This window comes from Stenella coeruleoalba, assembly GCF_951394435.1.
Source record: "Stenella coeruleoalba genome assembly, chromosome: 4".
Lineage (NCBI taxonomy): Eukaryota > Metazoa > Chordata > Mammalia > Artiodactyla > Delphinidae > Stenella > Stenella coeruleoalba.
This window is the reverse complement of record NC_137149.1, coordinates 22380436-22406013: the sequence shown is the minus strand read 5'-3', so window position 1 is coordinate 22406013 and position 25578 is coordinate 22380436. Positions and strand designations below refer to the sequence as shown.

Here is a 25578-nt window from a genome sequence, read left to right as displayed (position 1 = left end):
CATACTGCCAGGGGTTGAATTGTGAAGTCATTAGAGGCGGCTCTAATCCAATTTGTGCACAGAAATATACAGAAGGAAGACAGAGTGAAGAGACATAGGATAAAATGGCCACCTGTAAGCCAAGGAGAGAGGTCTTGAACAGATCTTTCCCTCCCTGCCCTCAGAAGGAACCAACCTCTGTGGACAACCTCAGTTTTGGACTTCTAGATTCCAGAAGTGTGAGACAATAAATATCTGTTGTTTAAGCCACCAGTATGTGATACTTGATTACAGTAATATACATACTTTAGATTACCTAGTTACTAGAAGTGTCTCCAGCTTCGGAGCCCTTAAGATTGACTGGATTTAGGGAATACCATCAAACACAGTGAAATTAGCAGAACCAAGGAGGTGAAGTAAGCAGCTAATGAACAGAGTATCATTCTATATGTGTTTAAACCAACATATGTAATCACTAGACAACATTTGTTAACTGAAGGAAAATACTGTTGGCAAGATGGACACATCCTACTTTGATTCGTCTGATTCTTCTTTGTTGCCCCCAGAGTTGCTGGCTCTCTAATTTCTGTCCCTGATCATACTTCGTGGAACAGGCACCACAGTAGAATCAACATAGCAAAGTCAAAATCAACAAATGTTTGTGAAGTGCCTACTCTATGCACTGCTTACATTAGCTGAAAATCTTGGTGTTTTAGGTGTGTCACAAAACACAGTGTATTTGAAACTTAACATTTCTTATTATTGTGTCTGAAATTTGGGGATTCTCTGCAAGAGGAGCAAGGCCAAAAAGTGATTCTCAATGAAAAAATTTAAACAGATGAAATTCTTAAATTTTTCAATTTTTACATTTTTTAGATCTTTGGTGCAAAATTAAGAAATCATATGTACATGGAATTAGACCTCCACATTCCACCCTAGTTGTTTTATGGGCAGCTTTTCACATACCATAAAAATGAAAATGATAAAGTGTTTTTAAAGCCTAAGTTGCATACTTTGTAAAAATAATAATACAGTATTCTTAACCTAATTTTAGCCATCCATTTTATAAAATCATTGGATTTTCAATGCCTGAAGGGAAACTGAATGACAGAAGCCATTCTATCAATACCACCCTACCGCTTAAGTTCTATCTGTTATGGCAATAATAATATACATGTTTTATTTCTAAAATCTTAAATAAATATAAAATGCTTGGGAAAACTAAACAGTCCTGTGGGTATACAGCATCTTTAATTATATACCTCAAACTCTGATCACAGTAGAATTTTCTTTATTTCAATTTTCCTGTAACACTGATTTAATACATTATCTTAAGAAAATAATATTTTTCCTAGAAAAAAGATAAAATCTAGCATAAATTAAATTAAAAGTCAAACTTTATTTGAGTAAGAGACACTCTCACTGTGAAAGAAATCTCTGCTAAGATTTAATACTCTAAACTTTAGAATTAAAGCAGTGTTAAAATGAGAAATCTACATATTGACCATCCCACAAATTTCCCCCAATTCACATAGGCATTAACTGCATTCTTACTAAAATTACTTTTACTGACCTAGAATATTGCTTTTGAGCATTCCATCTACCACACACCCAAAATTAGAAAGTGTCTATTGAACTACTACTAATTTTGAGAAAAGTTTCATTCACATTTAAAGTTAAGGTCCACAAGTTACCCTTCAAATAGTTGAAAACTGTAATAGTCTAACAGCTCTTATCACAGTGCCAAGGAAGTAAAAAAATCTCAATTGTTTTTAAAATGCTGTTGTTTATACCACTATTCCACGATCTCCTCTTTTTGTCATGCAGTCCTTTTTGATAAGTGGGAAAGTAATGATCTCTTTGGATGAATAAATGGTAATCTGATTCTATTCCAAAAGGATAATTTGGCTCAGATATAATATCCTTTGAACAAATGAATGGTTAATAGATATATTACCAAAATTAGGACCAAAGAATTCATAATAATGATCCCATATTCTATTAATAATTATCACCCTCGGAAAATTAAAGATTTTTAGGGGAATTTTTAGGATTAGATGTCCTAACTGTATGTGTTTCATCACCTGGAACACTGATGGAATGTGCCTGAACATATCACTCCATGATCCAAATACCCGCTCTCTGGGGCTAAGAGGATCCAGTTCTAGCAAATAGGCTCTATCTCCCCCAACCACATGCAATGATTCATCACATAATCCTGGGAGGATCATAAATCCTTTATAAGAAGAAAGGTGCAAGGGAAGAGAACAAACAAAAAGAAACAAAATTGAAAATAAGACCCATAAGGGATGGGGTAAAAGGCTGTATTTCTACCTGGTGTAATGCTAGATTAGTGCAGTGAGTCACTATGATCTCACAGGATAGAGTACAATGAGGAATCAACCACGTACCTTGACAAACTTAAGTACACAAAACAGTTAATACTGTGGGATTCAACACGTTCCATTATTTTATAATGTGAAGATTCCAGCTTCACAGTCTCAAAACAGGAGGATACAAAAAGGGCTGATTCAAGCCTGAGGTGAAACTTAAGAACCACCTGTGGTTATTTTAACATCTATGCACCAAAAAATACACGTATAGATACAAATAGAGCTATGGTAGAGTCCTGGCATGTCTTTTAAATATGTCCCTCTATATTTTTCATTCATATTTATTCTGCTCTCCTTGTTGGATGTTAAGTCTGTCAAGGATATATAGTTATTTGCTCTCTGCTCACAAAAGGACCTTCATCTACAAATATTTAAGACTGTTAGATGAGCTAGGTACCTTTTATCTGACAGTAAGTCTGAAGAAATTTGGAAATAGGGAGCAATAAAGGACACTAATGGATTTTTAGTAACAGGGTATCTTAGAAAGATAGGTGGGCTATTTACTCCAATGAATCCACCTATGAGCCCAGTGAGAAACTTGAAAGATCTAGGTTAGGACAGAGCAAAGGCTTGTTGGTAACCAATGATTGATAAGGCCTCAGGACTAAAGAAGAAATGAATCATGGAGGGTGGGAAAGAGACCTATTGTTTTGTTCTGATTTATTTTTAATCCTTTTTCAAATAGTTCATTAGAATTCAAGGTAAATGAGAAGCAGAATAGGTGACTAATCAGTTGTGGAATGGACATCGTGACTTCTTTAATCCATCTTTCAGACACATGAGAAATTTAGGCTTACAGGTAAAGAAAAATTAGGAGCAGAAATTTATAACATTGGTGGAAAGACTCAAAAGACTATTTTTCTCTGAATGCAAATTACTAAAAATTAGAGCATTTGGGGAAACAGACAAAAAAAAGAAAAATAGACAAAGATGAGAAATGCTTCACATTCCAGACCAGTGGATAGAGGTGTAGTGGCTACTGAAATACGGATACTCAAGAGCTGTGGCAGGACCTCACCCAGAGACAGTCTGTGTCCATCCCTGCCAGGGTAGCAGGAGACAGCAACATCTTCCCGATGGCTGCAGTCATGCCTTTCCCAGGGTCTCCGAGAACACTGAAGGAAACTGGTTTCCTTTCCTGAGCAGTTGACATCATCCAACCATATGGGCCCTGTGCTTTCTTCAAAGTGGTTTGCAGAGGCTTGTTTGCCATATCTGTGGCAATAAAATAAACACTGTGCATAGAACTTTTGTCTCTTGTTTCAAGGAACCATAAAACATAAAACAAACAACCTAATTAAGTGGCATGACTTCAGAGGGTAAGTATTTGTTCTTTCTCCTATCTTGAGAACTCAGTTCTCAGAGCAGTAAAAAATCTGCTAAATCTCCATCACAAATTTTTTTTTTTTTTTTTTTGTGTGTGTGTGTGTGTGTGTGTGTGTGTGTGTGGTACGCGGGCCTCTCACTGCTGTGGCCTCCCCCGTTGCGGAGCACAGGCTCCGGACGCGCAGGCTCAGCGGCCATGGCTCACGGGCCCAGCCGCTCCGCGGCATGTGGGATCTTCCCGGATCGGGGCACGAACCCGCGTCCCTTGCATCGGCAGGCGGACTCCCAACCACTGTGCCACCAGGGAAGCCCACAAATTTTGATCATCTTAACAATGTTGGTTAACTAATCCACTAGTTAACCAACAATGTTTGCTTAACTAGTGGATAATTAAACCTTTTTTCCCAACCATTCTTGTGTTTTGTCTACAATTTAACCCACCAACCACAGAGAATGCAGACAGAGATAAACCTCAAATTCCTGACCATGGAAATAACACAGTGGACCAGAAAGTAAGAATGTGTGTCTTATATCAGCCTCTGAAGAGCCATCAAAGCTCATTTGATTTCATTAGCTTCTCCAGGCCTCTTTGGTATCCTCTCTTCCAAAATAAAAAGTGTGTATTAGTTCAGTGATTTCTCAAGCACCATTTCCAAACCATGATGAAACTTGGATTTCAGCCCATCAAAATCAGATTAATGACAATGTTCTTAGCTTTTCATAAGGTTACATAAATCTGATTTTTAAGATTTTTATAAATATATTTGTGTTTCAATTGACTTTATTTGTAACACTGCACTACAAAAAACCCTAAATGTATTAATAGAAATAGGAAAGATCTGCAAAATTAAAAATTGGTAACTAAGTCAGTCTCTACCTGCATTCATCCTCCCCTCAATTTTGTTTTCTTTTGTTCTGTAGAATACAAACAAATCTCCAGAAATTCCTGGGCTAAAAGATATTTGAAGTGTCTTTCAGTTCTCGGTCTATATAATTAAACTTTTACTCATAAATTTTATGTCAGTCACTTCCACCACTGAATGTTTTTATTATTTCTGTACTAAGAATATGAAGAGATCTTTATGTTTGAAAGATGAATTTTCCTAATTGTTTCCCCATGAATTTTCCTAATTGTTTTACCATGCACTTATTTATTAAATTTATTTAACAAGATAAACATTTCAATAAATTAAAACAATGCGACTTTGAATGAGTCATTCTAAGACTTCTATCGTGCTGACTAATCAAGTCTTAGATAGAAAAGTAATTATCCCTAATCCCATATTGCTATCACTTTCAACTTATACCATGTTTCCACAAAATGCATCAATGTGATTACCATCTGTCCATATCAACTATATAACAGACAGCAGGAGGTCACTTTACTTTAGGATTTCATTTGTATGAAGAAACCCAGAGTTCACCCTTTCTCATTCCAAGAGTATTTTCTTTCAGAAACTCCTCCATAAACTAAAATGTAAATGTAGCACATGCTTATTCTACCTTCTAACACATTTAGAACTTTTAACAAATATTGAGAACATTTTTAAAACCATTAAGTTCTGATACTCTGTATATGCAAGAAAAACTGAATGTATTTGTGAAACAAAATAAATAAAATATAGAAAAAAAATCAGTCACTCAATTGTTTTAATTAATAAGGAAAAATATGAAAATAGTAAATAATAGTATTTTTGAATCTTTCTAAGTTTGTGACAACAGGATACAGTTCTCAGACTAACAGAGGTTTGCTCAGATGAAACGATATTTTTGAGTAATTCTTATTAATTAAACAACAATATTTATTTGGCTGGCATGTCATACCCCTTGACCTGACAATTATATAATAATAACTGCACTGCCCATGAAAATTCAAAATGTTAGTCAATAACATGCATCTATATCTTCAAGATGTCATTATTTATAACAGGAAAAATTAAACTAATCTAAATATTAAGTAAATGACAGTATGAACATTCAATAGTTAGTATGTTATTAAAAATTATGACTGTGTAATAATATAAAAGTAAAAAACATGAATAGAAAAATTACATATCTACTACTAGAGCTGTTATAAAGTTATATACACAAGTTATAATAATGATGGTGTAAGAATGGAAAAATGAGGGGTATTTTTTTTTTAAGGGGTAGATTTTTATTTTCTTTATTTTCCAAACTTTCTCTAAAATTTTATATTACTTTTACAAACTTAAAAATATACGTTTAAACATGGTCATACCTAGCTTGAATGAAAACATATTTTTAAGGTTTAATAAATATTTTCGATGAGGTCTATCTCAAGCTGAAATGAAATAATTTTGCTCATTTTTTCAAGCATGAGACAATTACTTCAAGCATGACACAGAAATATGGAAAACAAGAAAGAATGGGCATTCATGGGTTTCATTCAGATATTCGCTCAAAGGCATCATTTGCAGTTACTTCAACCAACTTAAGTCTTTACTCTGGAATGCATTATGTGTGTGGCATGAAATGTATCGCCCAAAGTGTGATACTCAGTTTTTAAGAGAGTGAGGTCAAGGGTGAATTCTAAAGGTCATCTCATGACAAGAAAGCTGTTTTTCTCATATAAAAGTGATAATTATCATCACATTCTGAGAAAGGAAATAATGTAATACCAAAGCATTTGACACTGGACTTCTCTGCATACTTCTTCTTAGATACAGTGATGTCAGTACTAACAACATCCAATAGTAGTGAAGCATCAGAATAAAACTGAGCATTCAAAGCATACAGTCTTACTTGAAAAGACACAATGAGACCTAAAAGTCATCCATGGCTCCATTATTCAAGAAGAGGGGTGGAACTTCCCTGGTGGCGCAGTGGTTAAGAATCCACCTGCCAGTACAGGGGACACGGGTTTGAGTCCTGGTCCGGGAAGATCCCACATGCCGTGGAGCAACTAAGCCTGCGTGCCACAACTACTGAAGCCCGTGTGCCTAGAGCCTGTGCTCTGCAACAAGAGAAGCCACAGCAGTGAGAAGCCCACGCCCCGCAACAAAGAGTAGCCCCTGTTCGCTGCAACTAGAGAAAAGCCCACGTGCAGCAAGGAAGACCCGATGCAGCCAAATAAATAAATAAATTTATAACAAAAAGAAGAGGGGTGGTGGCAGGAAAGGCAAATGAGATAAACAGCAAGATATGGTTATTCATCATCAAAGAAAATGTTATTGGTTTTTTTGTTGTTGAATTTCCATATAGAGAAGGTAGATAAGGTAGGTAGGAAGGTAGGTAGAATAGATAGGTAGATAATGATTGTGAACACATATTTTTAGTATTATAGAAATTACAAGTAAGGATTACAAAATGAGACTCTTAAAAATATAACTTGGCATTTAGCTGCCTCCTGTCAATGGATCTTACTTAAATCCCAGCTGTCGGCAAACCACATATGTATTCAGCTCAGTCCAGCCGTCATCACAGACAGTGCCCCACTGTCCCCTGTAATACACCTCCAGGCGACCCTCATGGTTGCCTTTACCACCTGCAAGTCTGATGACCCCATCTGTGACAAGAAGGAGACATAGAGACTAATCAAATAATTATCAAAAAAGGTAGAACAACATTTTAATTGCACGAGAAATATCACCCTACTCAGATCTCTCTCTAGGCCTTTCGTTAAACTTCCATTAGAACTGTGCTCAATGACCTGAGGTCACTGGATTGTTTCTGGAGTAAAAGTCATAACACATATCTGTCCTAACAAAATAGTCTTTCCTTTTTATTTGTACTCCTATTTCTAAGTAGAAAAACGTATTCTGATATAACTCCAAAGTAGTTATTTAGATTTTTCCAGATTAAATCATATTTGGGAAATTTCCTATGGCTTCAATCTCCTTAAGTATGAGCAGTATTAGTCATTTAAATTTAAAAGTTAAAAAAAATAGTAACTTGGAAATAGTTCAAAAATTTAACTGTGAATGAAAAAATATTGTAATATGGAGACAGAAAAAGCTATTCTGGTTAAAGAGTGATCTACCATATCAAGGCATTTATTATTCCTTAGGCATTTGTAAGTTACAAAACTGGGGTTCATGTTTTCCCTTTGTTCTTTTATCAATAATACAAATCTGAATTTGAACCTTGTGAATTCAATGAATAATTAACTCCCAGAGAATTCCATAAAAAGCTTCTAAGCAGATACACAATACAATACACTTATTCCCAAAAAAGTATATTAAAAAGCTATTTCCATCCAAAATAATCCAAACACCACCCCCACCAAATGAAACATAAATAATCTTGGGTAAAAGTCATACTTCTCATGACTTTCTGGGATCTTTTAAAGTAAATGAAGGTCTCCTAGCAACAGAATCACTTACAAATGTAAAACTTCACTGTCTGCAAGGCACTGTTACACCTATTATCTCATCTGACCATCTCAGAAACATTACAAGACTATCCTCATTTGAAAGAGGAAAAAATGGAGGGTCAAGAGAATGAAGTGCTCTGGCTTACAATCTGGTGTAAATTTTCTATTTCTATTGTGTATAAATGTGTTATTCTAATTAAAAACAACAGTGTGTATAGAACTATGTAAATAAAAAAGTAGAACTTCAGCATTTCACAGTCCCTAAGAAGTGTTTCATTTGATTTTTTTAAAGAAAGATTAAAGCCCCCAATTTTTTTCTTCAAGCTCTTTTTACTATAGAAATAACAGATTTGTGATGACCCAACTTCTCTTGCCTCTCCATTTCCCTCTTCTTCCCCCCAAACATATAAGTACATACACATACACTCATTTGCACTCAGAAATGTCCTTCTTGCAACACAAGACATATCTTGACAAGCATGCTGTGATTTGGAATAGTCTGAATATTGAGCACAGCAAAGGTAACTTGGTTCTTTAATAGTGTGCTTTAATCAACAATCCCATCAATATGGTTTTACCAGCTACAAACATATTCCTAGAATCCAGATAGGTTAATGTATGAATGGACTAAATATAGAATTATAATACCTAACACATGAAATTTATCAATGCACACTGATTTTGACTACTGGGTACTATATATTGCAACAAGATCATATTTTCCCACCTAGCTTTATAGGACTGTATAACTTGCAACTGAAAAATTCAGAAATATCTATGAATGAGATAGCATTTTAATGTATCATTTGTATTACCTTTTTTTAAAGTTTTATTTGGGGGCTTTATTTGTAAGCTCATTTAGTAATATCAGCTAAATTGAGGAGAAGGGAAGGTAAGCCCAAATGGTGCTGGGGGCAAGAGTTGGTTAAGCTTAATGGGGTGAAGCTCTTACCTGTTAGAGGGGTACAGGACACTCCAGCATCTTCTTTATGGCCACAATTATGCTCTCCCCAGGAACTCTTTGGACACTGCTCAATAGAAAGCTCGTTCCCAGTGCAGCGTACTTCATCCAACATTACTGGGCCAGATCCTTCCCCAAAATATGCCTGATTCCATGCTTTGGCAATGCCGCTGAACAAACATAAGAACATAAGTCAGACCAAAGGTTGGTCTGACTTTTTTCTTTTGCCCCTGGCAAAGGTAAAATTATGATTAATTCATAATTTCCCTTATCAATTCACTCCATAGGTCACACATGACGTGCTCTATTTCTTTTTTGTTTGCTTGTTTGTTGATCTTTATATTTTCAGCTATCACAAATCTTTCCAAGACTGCTAGTTATTCTCCAATATTTACTCCCCTTTTCTTCATTAGTAATGGAACCTCAGAGTTTGAGGAGGATAATGGCTATCCAGAATAAAGACCACATTTCCCACCCTCCCTTCCTTACAGTGAAGTTTGTTTGTTTGTTTGTTTGTTTTAAAATATGCATAACGTAAAATTTACCATTTTAACCATTTTTAAGTGTACAGTTCAGTGGCACTAAGTACCTTCACCTTGTTGTGCAACTATCACTAGCATCCATCTCCAGAACTTTTTAATCATCCCAAATTGAAGCTCTGTACTCATTTTATATGACTATGTTTTGACCAATAACATTTAGGTAAAACTGTCATGTATCACTTCCAGGAAGTATCCTTGTCCCACTTCCTCCTTCCTGCTGACTGTTAGAGGTGATGGCTAGAGCTTGAGAAGCTATCTTGGTCCATAAGGTGCCACACTGAGAATGAAAGAACTGCAAGCAAGAAAGAGACTGGGGCCCTGATGACTGTGGAACCACCATACCAGCCTTGAGCTATCTCTGGTCTCTTGAGAGAGAAGTAAACTCTTGTCTTGTTTAAGCCACTGTTATCTTCAGTTCTCTGTTACTCATGGCCAAATATCTCTTCACTCAAATTTATTTGACTAAATTTACTTCTCCCACAATTCAACGTGACACCATCTTCTAGAACCCCAGATTTAAATGAAGATCACGATTGCCTGTCAAAATGGTTAATGACTTCAGAAATTGCATCTTCAGCCGCTTTTAGCCTTTTAATTTTTAGACTAGAGCATTTATACTTGCAGTTTGTTTTTCAATGATTCTGCATCTATTCCCCATTATTTAAGTTGTCCTTTTCTTATAACATTATAACTATCTTAAGAATTTACAACCAAAACAAGAATATAATTTTTATATATGTAATTCAAATTTTACTGTCCAGAAATAAGGTTTTATCGGAACAAAGGCACACTGATTCCCAACTTACTGTCTGTGGCTGCTTTTGCACTACACAAAAGCTCAGTTGAGTAGTTGGAAAGTCTAAAATACTCAATATCTGGCCCTTTACAGAAAAAGTTTGTTGACCTTTGCTCTAGAGGAAAGAGATTAATGAAAGCAAATATGGAAACTGATTTAGAGAACACTGAAAGTTGGAGAACAGAGGAGGAGGAGACAGGATGACTAATGCATAATGCAGGTCATGGGGAAGCCAGATAGGAAAGCTTTGGAGAAAGGCAGATTAACAACCTCCTTGGATCTTTGCCCTGGGATAAATGCTAGGAAAGAAAAAGATCTGTTAAAGAAAATTTCAGTGGGTATAATTCACTGAGCCAAGATTAGGTGCTATAAGAAAACCAGGGACCAATATGAAAGAATATAAAATTTGATCCCAAACTCATAACAGAAACAAAAAATAAACTCCAGATGGTTTAAAGACCTAAAGGGAAGGGAAGGGAAGGGAAGGGGAGGGAAGGAAAGGGGAAGGGAGGGAAGGGGAGGGAAAGAAAGGGGAAGGGAGGGAAGGAGGAAGGAAGGAAGATGGCTAAAAAGTAATATAATGAAATAAGAAGAACATAGTTATTATAACCTTGGTAATAAGAGAATTTCCTGAGCAAGATAAAAAATAAAAAACCCAGAAGTCAGAAAACAAAGACTAAAAAAGTTAAATTTAATCACATATAAATTTGAACTACTGTATAGCAAAATACACCATAATCAGTCAAAAGGCAGACAAGCTGGAGGATATATTTGTAAAATGTAACCACAATCAAAGAAAAAAACACTCCTAGAAATAAATAATAACTTATTATTATCATAATGCAAGACAAAATGACCAACATAAAAAAACAGGGCAAAGGAGAGGGACAGGCTATTTACAGAAGAAGAAATACCCATGGCCACTGACCATACGGTAAGATGCTCAACCTTACAATGGTCAAATTAAAACAATAAGAATGCATTCTTACATATCCTTAATATCATTTTCATTAAATATTTAGGCTAAAAGTTTACAAACTAAAGCCTTTTTATTCTCACGAAAAAAATAACAAACCAAGCCTAAAATATTTGTTAGTTGGAAGTGACTTGAGATGGGCTGGACAGAGTAACTGAAATATATTGTATTTCAAATATGTTAAAGATTATGTGATAGAGGTCCTAGGAAAAAACAAAAGGCCTGATTAACTGCCTCTGAACTGTGTCCCTTCCTTAAGGGAGGACACAGGATGGGAGAGCAGAAGCCCCAAACAGTGACTCTGGGGAAAGTCATCTATGTTATAATGCAGTCTTTTTTTTTTTTTAATATTTGGCTGCATTGGGTCTTCCTTGCTGCACGTGGGCTTTTCTCTACTTGCAGTGAGAGGGGGCTACTCCGTTGCAGTGTGCGGGCTTCTCACTGTGGTGGCTTCTCGTTGTGGAGCATGGGCTCTAGGCGTGCAGGCTTCAGTAGTTGCGGCACGCAGGCTCCGTAGTTCTGGCTTGCGGGCTCTAGAGCGCAGGTTCAGTAGTTGTGGTGCATGGGCTTAGTTGCTCCGCAGCATGTGGGTTCTTCCCGGACCAGGGCTCGAACCCGTGTCCCCTGCATTGGCAGGTGGATTCTTAACCACTGTGCCACCAGGGAAGTCCTATAATGCAGTCTTAAAACACCATTTGGGTGTTTTGTTTTCTTCCTTATATATTTCCATATTTTCCATTATTTACAAACATTATTTTAATGATCACAGAAATGTTTAATTAAAATAAACTAATCAGAAAAACTAATATAATAAATTCAAGAACCAAAAAAGAAACTGACTAGGAAACTATGATGTAAAACAAAGTAGGTTTCCTAGCTAATTTTTGAGTCTATTAAAATTAAGATTATAATATTTATAAATACACACATTCCTTCAGCCAGGCACTAGTATTTCCTGGTGCCCTGGACTGTGCTGGCTCTCAGGGGAATACCAAAGAAATTGATGACTCTGCCCTTCAAGAGACCGTGCAATACTAGGGAAACAACATAAAACTCATGGGTTGGGGGCTTCCCTGGTGGCGCAGTGGTTGAGAACCTGCCTGCCAATGCAGGGGACACGGGTTCGTGCCCCGGTCCGGGAAGATCCCACATGCCGCGAGGCAACTAGGCCCATGAGCCACAACTACTGAGCCTGCGCATCTGGAGCCTGTGCTCCACAACAAGAGAGGCCGCGACAATGAGAGGCCCGCGCACCGCGATGAAGAGTGGCCCCCGCTCGCCGCAACTAGAGAAAGCCCTCGCACAGAAACAAAGACCCAACACAGCCAAAAATAAATAAATAAAATTTAAAAAAAAAACAAATAAAACTCCTGGGTTGTTAAAGGCAAATAAGTGTTATGTGAATTCGATAAAGCTGTGTATTCTCTGTCCTTCCTTTATGGAAATTATGTCCACACCAGCCCCGGCAGTTCATTAGTAGTAATAGTCCCAGTGTTACCTACTCTCTTACCCTCTGACCGCAGAATAAATTTGTGGGGTTCTCTGATATAATACACGGAGTTATTAGGTTATTTTCTGTAAAGCTGTTTGACCTACATAGCAGCAATCCCCAATAAACACTGAATTGATTCTATGTCTGATCATTACCCAAAACATTCCTAAACCTACTTAGCTGATCTGACTGTATTCATATAAAGTTTGTTTGTTTTCCATAGAAAAAAAGCAGCAAATAAATAGTACCATCTGACTAACTCAATCCCCAGGCTTAGCCACTACTTTGAATAGACACAGAATAGAGTCAGGCAATTCTATCGTGCAAGATAATTACTTGTTAGGTTATAAAAGATTGGTCCTCTGACTGCAAATATCAGTTTGTGGCACTTGTAACATATGGATGAAAAAAAGCTCATTTTTAATGATCAAAGAGCCTATATTTCTCCCTGGAAAACAACCCCCTCCATCTCCAGTTATGATATTTGAAGTACGCTGAATGATTACAGCATGCCAGACACTGGTCTAACAGCTTTATATGTATTAACTCTTTGAATCCTCCCTACAACCCCATGATGTTATTATCCCTAATTTACAAATGAGGAAACTGAGGTCCAGAAGTTAATAATTAGCCCAGCATTACACCACCATGAGATGGTAAGGTCTGTCTGGCTACAGAGCAGACCCTGAAACACTTGGCTTCCTTGCAGTCTGCTGGGGCATTTTCAGTGAGACGGCTAGGGCATCGCAAATACAGTCCGTCTACAATGTGTTCAGCATTGTTTCTTCCTACAATTAACTTTTCTCTCTTGACTTACCTATTTCTTTCAGCCCTATATTCATATGTATTCTTATTAACACCTGTCTATTTTGCAAACAGTGTAACATGAAAGAAAAGAAATCCTACACTGGAAGCCATAAATCTCAAGATTCTGTCCTTCACTCACAGTATGATTTAGGGGATTTGAGTAATCTCAGAGGGCCTGACTTTCTTATCTTGTTATATAAGGCCTCTTTCCTGCTCAATAATTCCACATACCAGTAATGTTTATAAAGTATTTTAGAAATTAATAAACAGTAAAATAAGAGAACAAAGAAAGAAACTTTTTTTTTTTTTTTTTTTTTTTGCGGTACACGAGCCTCTCACTGCTGTGGCCTCTCCCGTCGCGGAGCACAGGCTCTGGACATGCAGGCTCAGCGGCCATGGCTCACGGGCCCAGCCGCTCCGCGCATGTGGGATTTTCCCGGACCGGGGCACGAACCCGTGTCCCCTGCATCGGCAGGTGGACTCTCAACCACTGAGCCACCAGGGAAGCCCCAAAGAAACATTTTTAATTGTACCAGAAGAATTTTTATTCTGACCACTCAGTAGTATGGTTCTATATGATAATTTTATAGCAAAAAAAAACCTAAGAAGAAAAAGTGTTCAAAAATTTTAAATTCTTATGTAAATTATGGCATATCCACACATAAAATATGATGTCACAGTTCTACACTACGCTTTTAAGAGTTCTAAAAGACATAGGAAATGCTTCAATGTTAAGTGCACAAAAGGAACTCCAATTAAAATGTCTCTACCTGAAACTTCGCTGTGTACATATGCATTCTCAAGTTCAATTTTCTAACATCAGGCTGCCTCCTTTCCTGCTCATCTTTCTCTGAGTTCTAGGCTAATCAAATTTCAGTATCATAAGTACAGTAATTCCTTTTGCGTTTTAGGAAGCTTGCCAGCTACCAAAATCTACAGACCCTGTTAAAAGATGCGGGTCAACAAAGACAGCATCTCACAAAGAAATTGTAACTAGCACTCCAGAGAGGCATGGTGTAGTTTCCCTTTGGGAATTCGACAAGGCAAGTATGACTGAGATCAAATTTGCTTAAGAACAAATCATAAATGGAGATAAGCTATGATTATGCTGTCTGCTATCAATCTTGTAACGTTAAAAATTACTTCATCTGAAAGTACTGTGCCTTTAAGTGAGCAAAACAAATTCTAGGGGAAGAGCAGTTGCAGAATATTGCTTTGTTGCAAGCGTGCGAGAGAAGTATAAAATCAAGGGAAAGAAAAGCAAACGAACAATGTCAGCTCAGAACCTGGAGTACTTATAATAAAAACAAATCTCCACCAAGCTGGATTGTTGGTGATTACATAGGCTTGTGGAGGATCTTTGCTGCCTTGAATATTTGAAGATATTTTTCCTTTTAATCATTTTTCTGAACACAAATCTTCTCATACAAAAGATAGCAGTGAGCCAATGCCTGAGAAAGATGTAAACACTTTACTCAACCCACGCATGTGTTCAACATTAATACAGTCTTCCTTGTGATTCTATCTGTACATTCTTTCCATGTAGTAGACTCCTGTTTGCAACATGGTCTTTGTTTAAACAACAGTTTATATGAGTGAAAAAAGAAAATTTGGCTCTCAAGAAAGAACTCTATGTTAAAACACGCATTTTTAGAATAACTATAAATGTAACTAAAATTTAGTGTCATTTAAATTTTCTACACATTTTTCTAAGCAATAAAAGCTTGCCTTTTCCCACAGAAATATATAAATAATAATAAATGCCTTATACCTTAAATTTAGAGTAATCTATACTACAACTTGTAATGTTAAATATGCCATTACTATACCCTTAAAATGCTTGTATTTTTGGCAAAGACATTGGTTTCTTAGTAACTAACATGAAAATCAATTAGCATACCACTGATACCATAATTGGTAACACAGTAAATACACATATATCCACATTAGAGTCTTTTAAAAATATGAAATTCACAGATACAGCTAACTAAATAGAAGTTCTAGATAGAGGAATGGTGTTTGATGATCTCCTACCAAATGTCCAGCTTACTTTGAAATGTTTAATAACATTTTCCTTTGAATGTTTAATAACATCTTTCAGCTATAAGTCCCCAATTATAGTCAATGTATACTGTATACCTACTATGTGTGCTAACTGCTTTAAAACCACTAAACTCTACATCAGGAAATGTGTTATAGATGAGGAAACTGCAGCTAAGAGATATCCTGCAATTTTTCTTATCTCCAGAAATACAACTCAAATTCAGGTCATTCTGAGTACAGGGCACATGCTCATAATCTTATGCTATGCTGACTCTGACACCATCTAAATTTTTGAGAAAAATTGGTCTTGAAATTGATACCCAGTCAGAACGTTTTGAAAATCTAGTCTCAAAATTTAATGATTAATAACAGTTTTTCTCAAGAAGAGCTAGTTGGCCCTATTCCTGACCCATCCAAAGAAAATGATCATACCAGTCAGATCATACACCACCAGTAATTATAAGCCCTATGGACACAGGACTTTGCATGTTTATTCCTTTCCCATGCATAAACTGTGAAAGAGCATTTAGGTTGCAGAATCAGTTACAGGGGGAAAATGTAATCTACAGTGAAGGATTAGGCTGATGCCACCTTAATTCAGTGCTTAACCTTATCCTTATCAGTGGAGAAAACCAGAGCTGTTCTGTGACTCCTGATGAGGTGCAAGATGAGAACATATCACCTGTGATGGTTTCTAGCCAAAATACTTGATTGATTTGATCTAATCAAGCTATTGGACCTAGCCTCCCATTTCAGGAGTTACAAGAACCAGAGGAGTAGGCTAAATGATACCAGGAGGAAGAAACGAGACAAATCCAGAAGGTGGGATAGTCTCCAAAACAACTGGCTTGGGTTTTGGTCTCTTCAACAAGACAGTGTCATGAAAAACAAGAGGCTGTTCTAGATTAAAAGAGATTTCAGGGACATAACATCCAGATGCACTGCAAGGTCCTGGACTAAATTCTGCTGCGGACAAATCGTCTGTCAAGGACATGGTGGGAATAACTATGGGAATTTGAGCATGACAGGGTATTAGACAATTTAAGAATGATTACCATTTACATTAGTTGTGATAATGATAATTTGGCTATGTAGGACAATGTTCTTATTTTTAAGAGATGCATACTGAAGTATTTAGAGGTAAAATGTTGAAACGTCTTTATTTTGCTTTAAAAGACTTCAATATTAACATACAGTTTTGAAAAATAGGGGGGTCAGCTGCAAAAACAATTGCAAAAAAATTACTGTAGATGGTTCAAGGTACAAAATTCATGCTCTAGTGTCAAAGATTATGCTTAAACGGACAAAATGATACATAGAGAAGATATAGAAGCCTCCACATCCACCCACCCCTACCTGCCACGACATGCTAAATAATTTTTTTTCTAATTTAAAGTAAAATATCAACTTTCAAAAGATTCCCTAATATAATTTTAGAGAAACTTTAGGCTTGCTATATCAATGTTCAACATCACTAAAGACAGGGGTTAGAGGATCCAAAATTATAACATACTATTCCAAAATAATCACAACTAAAGCAACATTTAATGTTGGTTTTCGTATTGCTGTTTTTATCGCACATGCTTCATTGCCATATCCTGCACAGGAATTACTTCCTTCCTACATTAATAAACATCCTTTGTTCTAAGCACAGACCTCACAAATAAGGAGGCAAAGGTCAAAAGTTTAGACAGTATCTGGAGGAAAGGAATTGAACTTCAGTTAAAGCCTAACAACTAGTTTCATCATATGACTCTGGTTAAGTCGCTGCAGCTGACAATGCTAGTCATTACCTGGGAGTAATGTAAAGGCTCATGATGAAAAGTGGTAAAAGGCTTAGATTCTTAGGGATATAAAATCAGCTGAATTCAGATACAAATAGGTTAGACCTAAGAGTACATAACCGTTCTCTTCAGGGAGCCTACAGCCTAATACAAAGATCAAAAGGTGGCTTTTTCCATTTGTTCAAAGAAATCTGCAATATAAACACACCTACCAGGCTTCCCTGGTGGCGCAGTGGTTGAGAGTCCGCCTGCAGATGCAGGGGACACGGGTTCGTGCCCCGGTCCCGGAAGATCCCACATGCCGCGGAGCGGCTGGGCCCGTGAGCCATGGCCGCTGAGCCTGCGCGTCTGGAGCCTGTGCTCCGCAACGGGAGAGGCCACAGCAGTGAGAGGCCCGCGTACCGCAAAAAATAAATAAATAAATAAACACACCTACCTTTGGGTATGGAAATAATAAACTCAAAAATTCAAGCAAAACAAAACAAGAACAAGAAAGACCAACCTCAGGCCCAGCTGCCTGCAGACCACTTCTGCATCTGCATCATCCCACTGGTCGTCACAGACAGTCCCCCACTGACCCGCATGGTAGAGCTCCACTCGGCCCTCATGCGCACTGCTGCCCCCAGCAAGGCGTAGGACGGGGAATGCAGGGCCTGCACAACGTGAAATTAACAACAAAGTAAACCTACGGATTCACACTGGGAGAGAAGATCAGGTATAGTTTATTTCTTTGCCATTCTCTATAATTAAGTTATATTTATTAAGTGATATGGACATACCCCCGCATGTCTAATATATTTTATGGTACTCTCTACCAATTAAAATACCTCAACTTGAATTACGCTCATACAAATAGCTCTCAAGAGGAAATAGTCTAAATTCACTTTCCCCCAAGGACCTCAGAAACCAGAAAAGACACACTCAAAACTGCAGTTATTGGAAACCCATTTGATTTTTACGGGGTTGCTGCCACCATTGTGGTGGTGGCATTGGTTTTTTATTTACAGTAACTTGAGCATTACCAATATGTAATTATTAAGAATGGCGCTTATGTCTATTAGATACTTGTTTTCAGCATAGAAATATTTTTACATTTACATAGAAATCAAGACAAAGTTAACATCTAACACATGATAACAAGTTGGTGGACATCACAACCAACACCTTCAAAAAACAATATTGAAAATTCATTTAGGTATGAATCAGTACATACTCTGTGAAGAACCACCAGAGGATTCCCACTGCAAATTCCGTATTGTAGTCTACAGTGCCCTTACCTAGCTTCATCAGTTTCTGAATTTCTCTCTCCCTCTTTTTTTTTTTAATATTTATTTATTTGGCTGCACCAGGTCTCTGTTCTGGCGTGTGGGATCTTTTAGTTGTGGCATACGGGATCTAGTTCCCTACTAGGGATCAAACCCGGGGCCCCTGCATTGGGAGCACGGAGCCTTAACCACTGGACCACCAGGGAAGTCCCTGAATTTCTCCCTCTGTACCCTGGTCTAGAATTGAGGACACAGGGAATGCCCTTCCCTTTTGCCTGTGTACCTCAGATACCCAGCTATACAGAGGCATGTAATAAATATTTGTTGACTGAGTGGATTGGCAAGTGATAACTAAAAGCCTAGAAAGGATATCCCAAACAAGTAAAAATAATTAGCAATATCTGTTCATTCAATTCAGTTTATTAAACGGGTATTAGGCAGAAAGGCACTGCACAGACACTACCCTCAAGAAGTATACTGCCTCAGGACATGGACAACATGAGTACAGACGAGACAGCATCGAGAAGACCCTGCAGGGGTTCAGGCGGAAGGGCTGCTTGCTCACCAGTGGGGGTAATTAGAGAATCTCTTCTGAAGAAGTTGGTAGCTGAAAAGGGCCAAGATGATGGATGGGATTTCAGAAGTCAGAGACGGGGGAAGTGCAGTTTAGGCAAAACGAACAGTATGAACAAAAACATAGAAGCACAAAGCTGTACGTATTGGGGAAACAGTATGGCAGTCTAGTTTTTCTGGAATAAAGGACGTGAGATGGTAAAAGTTTCAGAACAGGCTGGGTCCCTATTAGGAAATTTAGTTGACTCCTTTGCCAAATGTTCATCATTTATCCACATGAAATATGCTCCTAATTCTTCCACAGTGTTAGTGGCGTCAATAAATGGTATTTAGACATTCATTATATGCAAATATCACACTTGAGGAGGGATTTAGAATAGTGCACATTTGCATCTACTCATATACTAATACTTGTAATATAGTTTTCTTACATAAGTCAACTAACACTTGTAATTTGTAAAAGGATAAAAGACACGTTTAATAAACATAACTGGGCTTCCCTGGTGGCGCAGTGGTTGAGAGTCCGCCTGCCGATGCAGGGGACACGGGTTCGTGCCCTGCTCCGGGAAGATCCCACATGCCGCGGAGCGGCTGGGCCCGTGAGCCATGGCCACTGAGCCTGCGCGTCCGGAGCCTGTGCTCCGCAACAGGAGAGGCCACAACAGTGAGAGGCCCGCGTACCGCAAAAAAAAAACAAAAAAAAACCTGGTCTCAATATTGTATATTAGGTTCTTATAATGACTGATCACTGAATTATGCTAATAAACTTAAATTTGCATTTTATTATGTTTATTTTTCCTTTAAGAAGCTTGGAAAATATAGAAAAAATGATGGAAAAAATGTATAAATTTCTTAAATTATTATATTCTCCTCTACCTCCCCTCCCCCCATCTGCATGGTAAGCTTGGAGAAAACAGAAAAACAAAATTTTTTAAGAGGAAATTTAAAATCACCTACAACCTAGAAACATTGTCGCATATTACCTTACATTTTTTTTAAGGTCATGTTTTACTTTAAAACATATAGTTTTTCCACTGGTTGTATAAGTAATTGTGAAAATATAGAGAAGCTCAAAGACAAAATTTAGTCAACATCTCACATCTTCCCAACAAATACACACACACAAAAAAAGCATTTGAAAAAGATTTCAGTGAAGTAATTGACTCATATTTAACTTATGGATAAATAAAACTCCCAGACGTTTCATTTAGATTGCTATTTCCTACGTCCAGTACTCACACACGATCTTCTACTTTGTAAGCGTTGGAAGAGTACTAGATGCCAAGACGCCAAATGTAAATCCCAAACTAAAAGAATGTATTAAAAGTCTACCGCTATGCCTTAAGATGGACTCCATGTTTGCTGAGCTAGTTGCTTTCACATTCTCATTTAATTTACCATAAAAGCATCTTTTTTCACTCTCACTTCTAATTTACCTCAACCTTCTATGTTTCATATATGCTTACAACCAACCTTAAATTTATCTTTGCAACCAGAGAATGAACAAGTGGACAGATCACAGAGAGCAGAATTAGGTTTTTTTTAAAGTAGATAGAGATCCTGGAAAAAAGAGATTGTTTTCAAGATTTTACTTACTTCACTACTTGAAAAATGTTAAACATATTTTATCAATTGGGTTGAACATAGAATGCAAGCAATATCTACAAAACGCAGTGCACTGTTTAGCCCAATTCACAGCATCCCTGATGTAGCAATGTGTAAACACGTATTTGCCAAAAGTAGTATTACCCAAAGGTGGAGAGGCAAAGGAAGAAAAGGAAAAACTTATAAGACATCAAGATGTAACATGCAAAAAAAAAAAAAAAATGTAACATGCACCTTGCCTACCCACAAAAGGATTGTAGCTCTCTGAGCACACACCTGTACCATATCCTGTACCATTTCCACTGGTTCTTCCAGCCAATTCACAGGAATGGCCCTAAATTGGGTCTCTGTATGTTTTGCAGTGGAAACTTTTCAATTCCTCCCCTGATACTTGCACTCAAACAGAAACCACTGCCCTGCGCTGGCTGCTGGCATTCTAAGACCTGGGACATCTGGTCAGGCTGCTGTCTCCAAGGAAAATGTAAAGGGGATACTGTGACAGTGTGGTAGCCTCAGGTTGTGGGCACACATTAAAACAACCATGGACCCCAGAAAACCCATCCGCCATTGTGAAAGGCAGCTATTCCCTCCTCTGCTTCCTTTCTCAGGAACATATGCATACGTGTATACTGAAACCATACTCTAATCTCCTCATGCCTAGTATATGGTGCTTAGAAGGAGCCCTTGTCCAAGGAAGCTCAATTTGTTTTATGAAATGTGCCATCTTCAGCTCAAAAGAGAACACTGGTACCATGATTCTATTCCATTCTCTAAAGTGAGAATATTTTGTTGTAATTGCTGTATTTTATGTTTGGTTTCAAGATGATTTTTAACTTGATTCCATCACATTTTTCCGTTACTAAAATAAGTGTTTTCATATACAGTATATAATATTTCTATAAGCAAATTAGATAAAACAGAAAATACGTAAAAAGTGAGGTCAAATGGAAATCCAATTGTTAGATGAAATCCTATTGAAGACTATCTAATTAGACTGGAGATAGACTATGATGGTTCCACTTAGGTCTGTATTTAAACTCTTTTAGGAAATGATTTAACAGAGACACTTTTATCATCTGGAATCAGGCTGAAACCACAATAACAGTAAAGCAAGAGAATAAATATTTTGTTTTACCATGGGAAAAGCTACACGTGACAGCAGCTGCCTTCTTCTGAGGACACGTCCCACCCTGCCAGATGTCTTTTTCACAAAGCAGTATATTTTCTTCATCTCCTCGGCAACGGACATTGCTCCAATAAATGGGAATAAGGCCCAGTCCAGAAAATGGGGTTTGTCTTGCTACTCCTTTACCTCTGTAAGTACAATGATAAGGTTAGGTTTATCAAATGTAGGCTAATTTTTATCAAAGCACTAGGACTTTTAAAAATGGAAGAAATCAATAAAGACAGATATGGAAGAAAAAGAAAAACATAATGCATTATGTAAATTTCAAGCAAATCAAAACATCAGATCAGAACCTGGATTGATTACCTATGGTAATCTTTTAAGTTAATCTTGAATAACTAATGGTAGGCATGTGCCTTTACTATCTATGGCTGATTTTAGAAGAAAATGGGCAAACACTACAGATATAAATAAAGAGGGAGTCTGGGTGGCTTTGTGGAAGAAGTGTGTCATGTGGCCCAGTGGGACTTGGATTCTAGTCTGAACTCAGTTGCAAATCACTCTAAAGCCTCTCTAAGCTCCGCCTTCTGATATGTAAAAGAAGTCTGGATGCTTGAAGAGTCTTTCCTACTCCAGTATTTCAGGCTCTCATTTTCAAAACGATTATTATTACCATGTCTAAGCAAGATAATATCAAGAGAGGCAATCCATTCATATTTTTTAAACTTTATATATAGTACTTGCTAGCAAGACTTTGAAACCAATTAATAAGATAATAACTCATATAATCTACATATTTTTAACTCTGATATGTACAAAACTGATATTACACTTTTAAAAGATTAAATGCTTATCCGAATAACATGATAATCTCTAGAACTGTCTTCATGCAACAGCTTCCATTAACCAAACAGTAAATATTTGGGGTTTATCTACAATATGAATGTGTCTTAACAGCAATAAAGCTGGGTCGCCCTGCTCTTATTGTGCAATCCTTTTTTATTAATGGACTTCTAAGAGATGATAGAAGGAATCAGGTCAGCTTATCTGAAGTTTATGTTTGCAGAAGGATAGTTTACATTCTTTCATCAATCAAGAGACTAGTAACCTACCACTGTAATTCACATCTCCATTGCAATGTTCTTGTTTTCTTCATTTTTTTTTTAATTTTTAATGGAGTATAGTTGATTTACAATGTTGTGTTAGTTTCTGCCGTACAGCAGAGTGAATCAGTTATATATATAAATATATCCACTCTTTTTTAGATTCTTTTCCCATATAGGTCATTACGGAGTATTGAGTAGAGTTCCCTGTGCTATACAAGGTCCTTATTAGTTACCTATTTTATATATAGTAGTGTGTATATGTCCATCCCAATCTCTCAATTTATCCCTCCCCCCTTTACCCCCTGGTAACCATAAGATTGTTTTCTACATCTGTAACTCTATTTGTTTGTATTGTAAATAAGTCCATTTGTACCTTTTGTTGTTTTATGTCAGAATCTCATAGAAAATTTTATTCTTCCCTGATTTTCAGGGGTAATAAAAGCACAGGTAGAAATGTACATAAAGGAAGATACTGACACCAGCCTATAAATTTGTTACATCTCCAGGCCCTCAAAAGAAAAAGCAGCAAGTCAACATTCTTCATGACTTGCCCAGCGGCCAGTGACTGTTTGCCAGACAAAATACTCATTGATAAAATCAGTAATTAACATCCTAAACACCATTAACACTTTGTAGTCTCTCCCCTTCTTCCTTCTTTTATCCTGATTTATTCCAACAATAATTTTTTAAGATTAGTTAACTGATTAAGTACGTTAACCCTATTTGTTACGCTAATAGCATCACAAGTCTGAAAAAAACTTAAGCCCTCAAGGTTTGCCTTTACTAAATACTCATTCTCCACCTTCCTAGTGGGATGACAGCAAGCTGGAAAATTAAAATTCTTACTGGGACTTCCCTAATGGCGTAGTGGTTAAGAATCCACCTGCCAATGCAGGGGACATGGGTTCGAGCCCTGGTCCGGGAAGATCCCACATGCCGCAAAGCAAATAAGCCCGTGCGCCACAACTACTGAGCCTGCGCTCTAGAGTCCACGAGCCACAACTACTGAGCCCGTGTGCCACAACTACCGAATCCCGCATGCCTAGAGCCCGTGCTCTACAACAAGAGAAGCCACCACAATGAGAAGCCTGTGCACCGCAACTAAGAGTAGCCCCCGTTTGCTGCAACTAGAGAAAAGCCCGTGTGCAGCAACGAAGACCCAACGCAGCCAAAAATAAATAATTAATTAATTTAATTTAATTCTTACTGATTTGACTGGAGTTGACTAACCTTTTCATTTGTGTCATCACATTAGATATTACCACTCACTGATTATTAATCCAAAATATTTGCAAATTGAAAACTTTTCTTTCAGTTCTTTTAAGCTTCATAACAAGATCTTTTCCATGCTTTCTAAAGATCTCTGGTGATAAAGACCAAGAAAAGTATAGGGCATGTATACTTAGAAAAAATAAATAAGACACAAAAACAGAACAATAAGAATAACAACAAAAACCAAAAACGTTTGTTCCAAAATGTAACCTTCTGCCCCTGGGAAACCCCTTGAAACGAGGCATAAAGGTGCAGGGCCCGGTGGGCGTCAGCATACACCAATCTATTTTAAGTGCGCCTACACTCGTGGAAGGGCTGGCAGCTTCTCAGAGGACAGTGGATGCTGCCGGAGCTGAGCGAAGCTGCCATCTATTACAGGACCTCCTTGGCACAGAAACCTATGTCCCAGGATATCACCCCTTACCCAGCATGGGATGAAAGCACGAGTGAACCTCACCTCCTTCACATATACACAAATGGAATTTGTGGGTGGCTCAAGGTAGAAAGTTAAAAGCAAATGACAGCAACCTCAGGCTGCACAGGCTGCTGAGAAAGTAAAACTCTTAGGACCAAATTCCTTGCTTCCTAGCACTGAACAATTATTTTGTTAAAGTCAAAGACCAAAAGCTGCTTTGAACTTTGGACCACTTAGCATTTGCCCATTTCCTAGTCAGTAGGGCTAGTAACAAGTGAAGTGCATTTGTATGTAAAAGAACTCACTCCTTCCATTTGGGGCCCTTTCTTTACATCTCTTCCGAGAAAAATGAGAGTGAGGAAAGTGAGAATGAGGAAGGAAGATGTAACCTCTCCACAGTAACAATGGGTGCCCAGCATTCCTCTCAGATATCATCAGACAGATTTGGTCAAGGATGGGCGAACTCACCCCAGCTGCAGCTGGTGACAAACAACCGATGCATCAGAGTCATCCCAGTGGCTGCTACAGACTGTGCCCCAAACTCCATTTGCATATACTTCCACTGTGCCTTCAAACTCGTTTTTGCCACCATGAAGTCGGACTGACCCTAAAGTGGAAAAGAATCCCCAAATCCTTTAATAGCAAATAATCATTTGAACATACTGAACATACTGATAACATGATTTTTCCACTGAAGTGGTGAGAGATCCAGTCTCTCACTGTTCACAGCATGTGTTTCTTTCTTTAAATGAGGATTTAGCAGGCTCTTTTTTTAGTTTTGGTA

General features: G+C 37.5%; 1 protein-coding gene across 3 annotated transcripts in view; it reads right to left on the bottom strand.

Annotated features, from left to right (window-relative positions):
- PRSS12 (serine protease 12) overlaps nt 1-25578 on the bottom strand; it is a 70047-nt gene that overhangs the window by 29801 nt on the left and 14668 nt on the right. For all 3 annotated transcript variants that reach the window (XM_079919965.1, XM_079919966.1, XM_079919967.1), the window contains exons 2-7: nt 25263-25401; nt 22011-22189; nt 17935-18085; nt 8984-9162; nt 7083-7224; nt 3391-3587 (exon numbers count right to left, since the gene is read on the bottom strand). In XM_079919965.1, coding sequence (XP_079776091.1) covers nt 3391-3587; nt 7083-7224; nt 8984-9162; nt 17935-18085; nt 22011-22189; nt 25263-25401 — 987 coding nt within the window. The remainder of the gene's footprint in view (nt 1-3390; nt 3588-7082; nt 7225-8983; nt 9163-17934; nt 18086-22010; nt 22190-25262; nt 25402-25578) is intronic.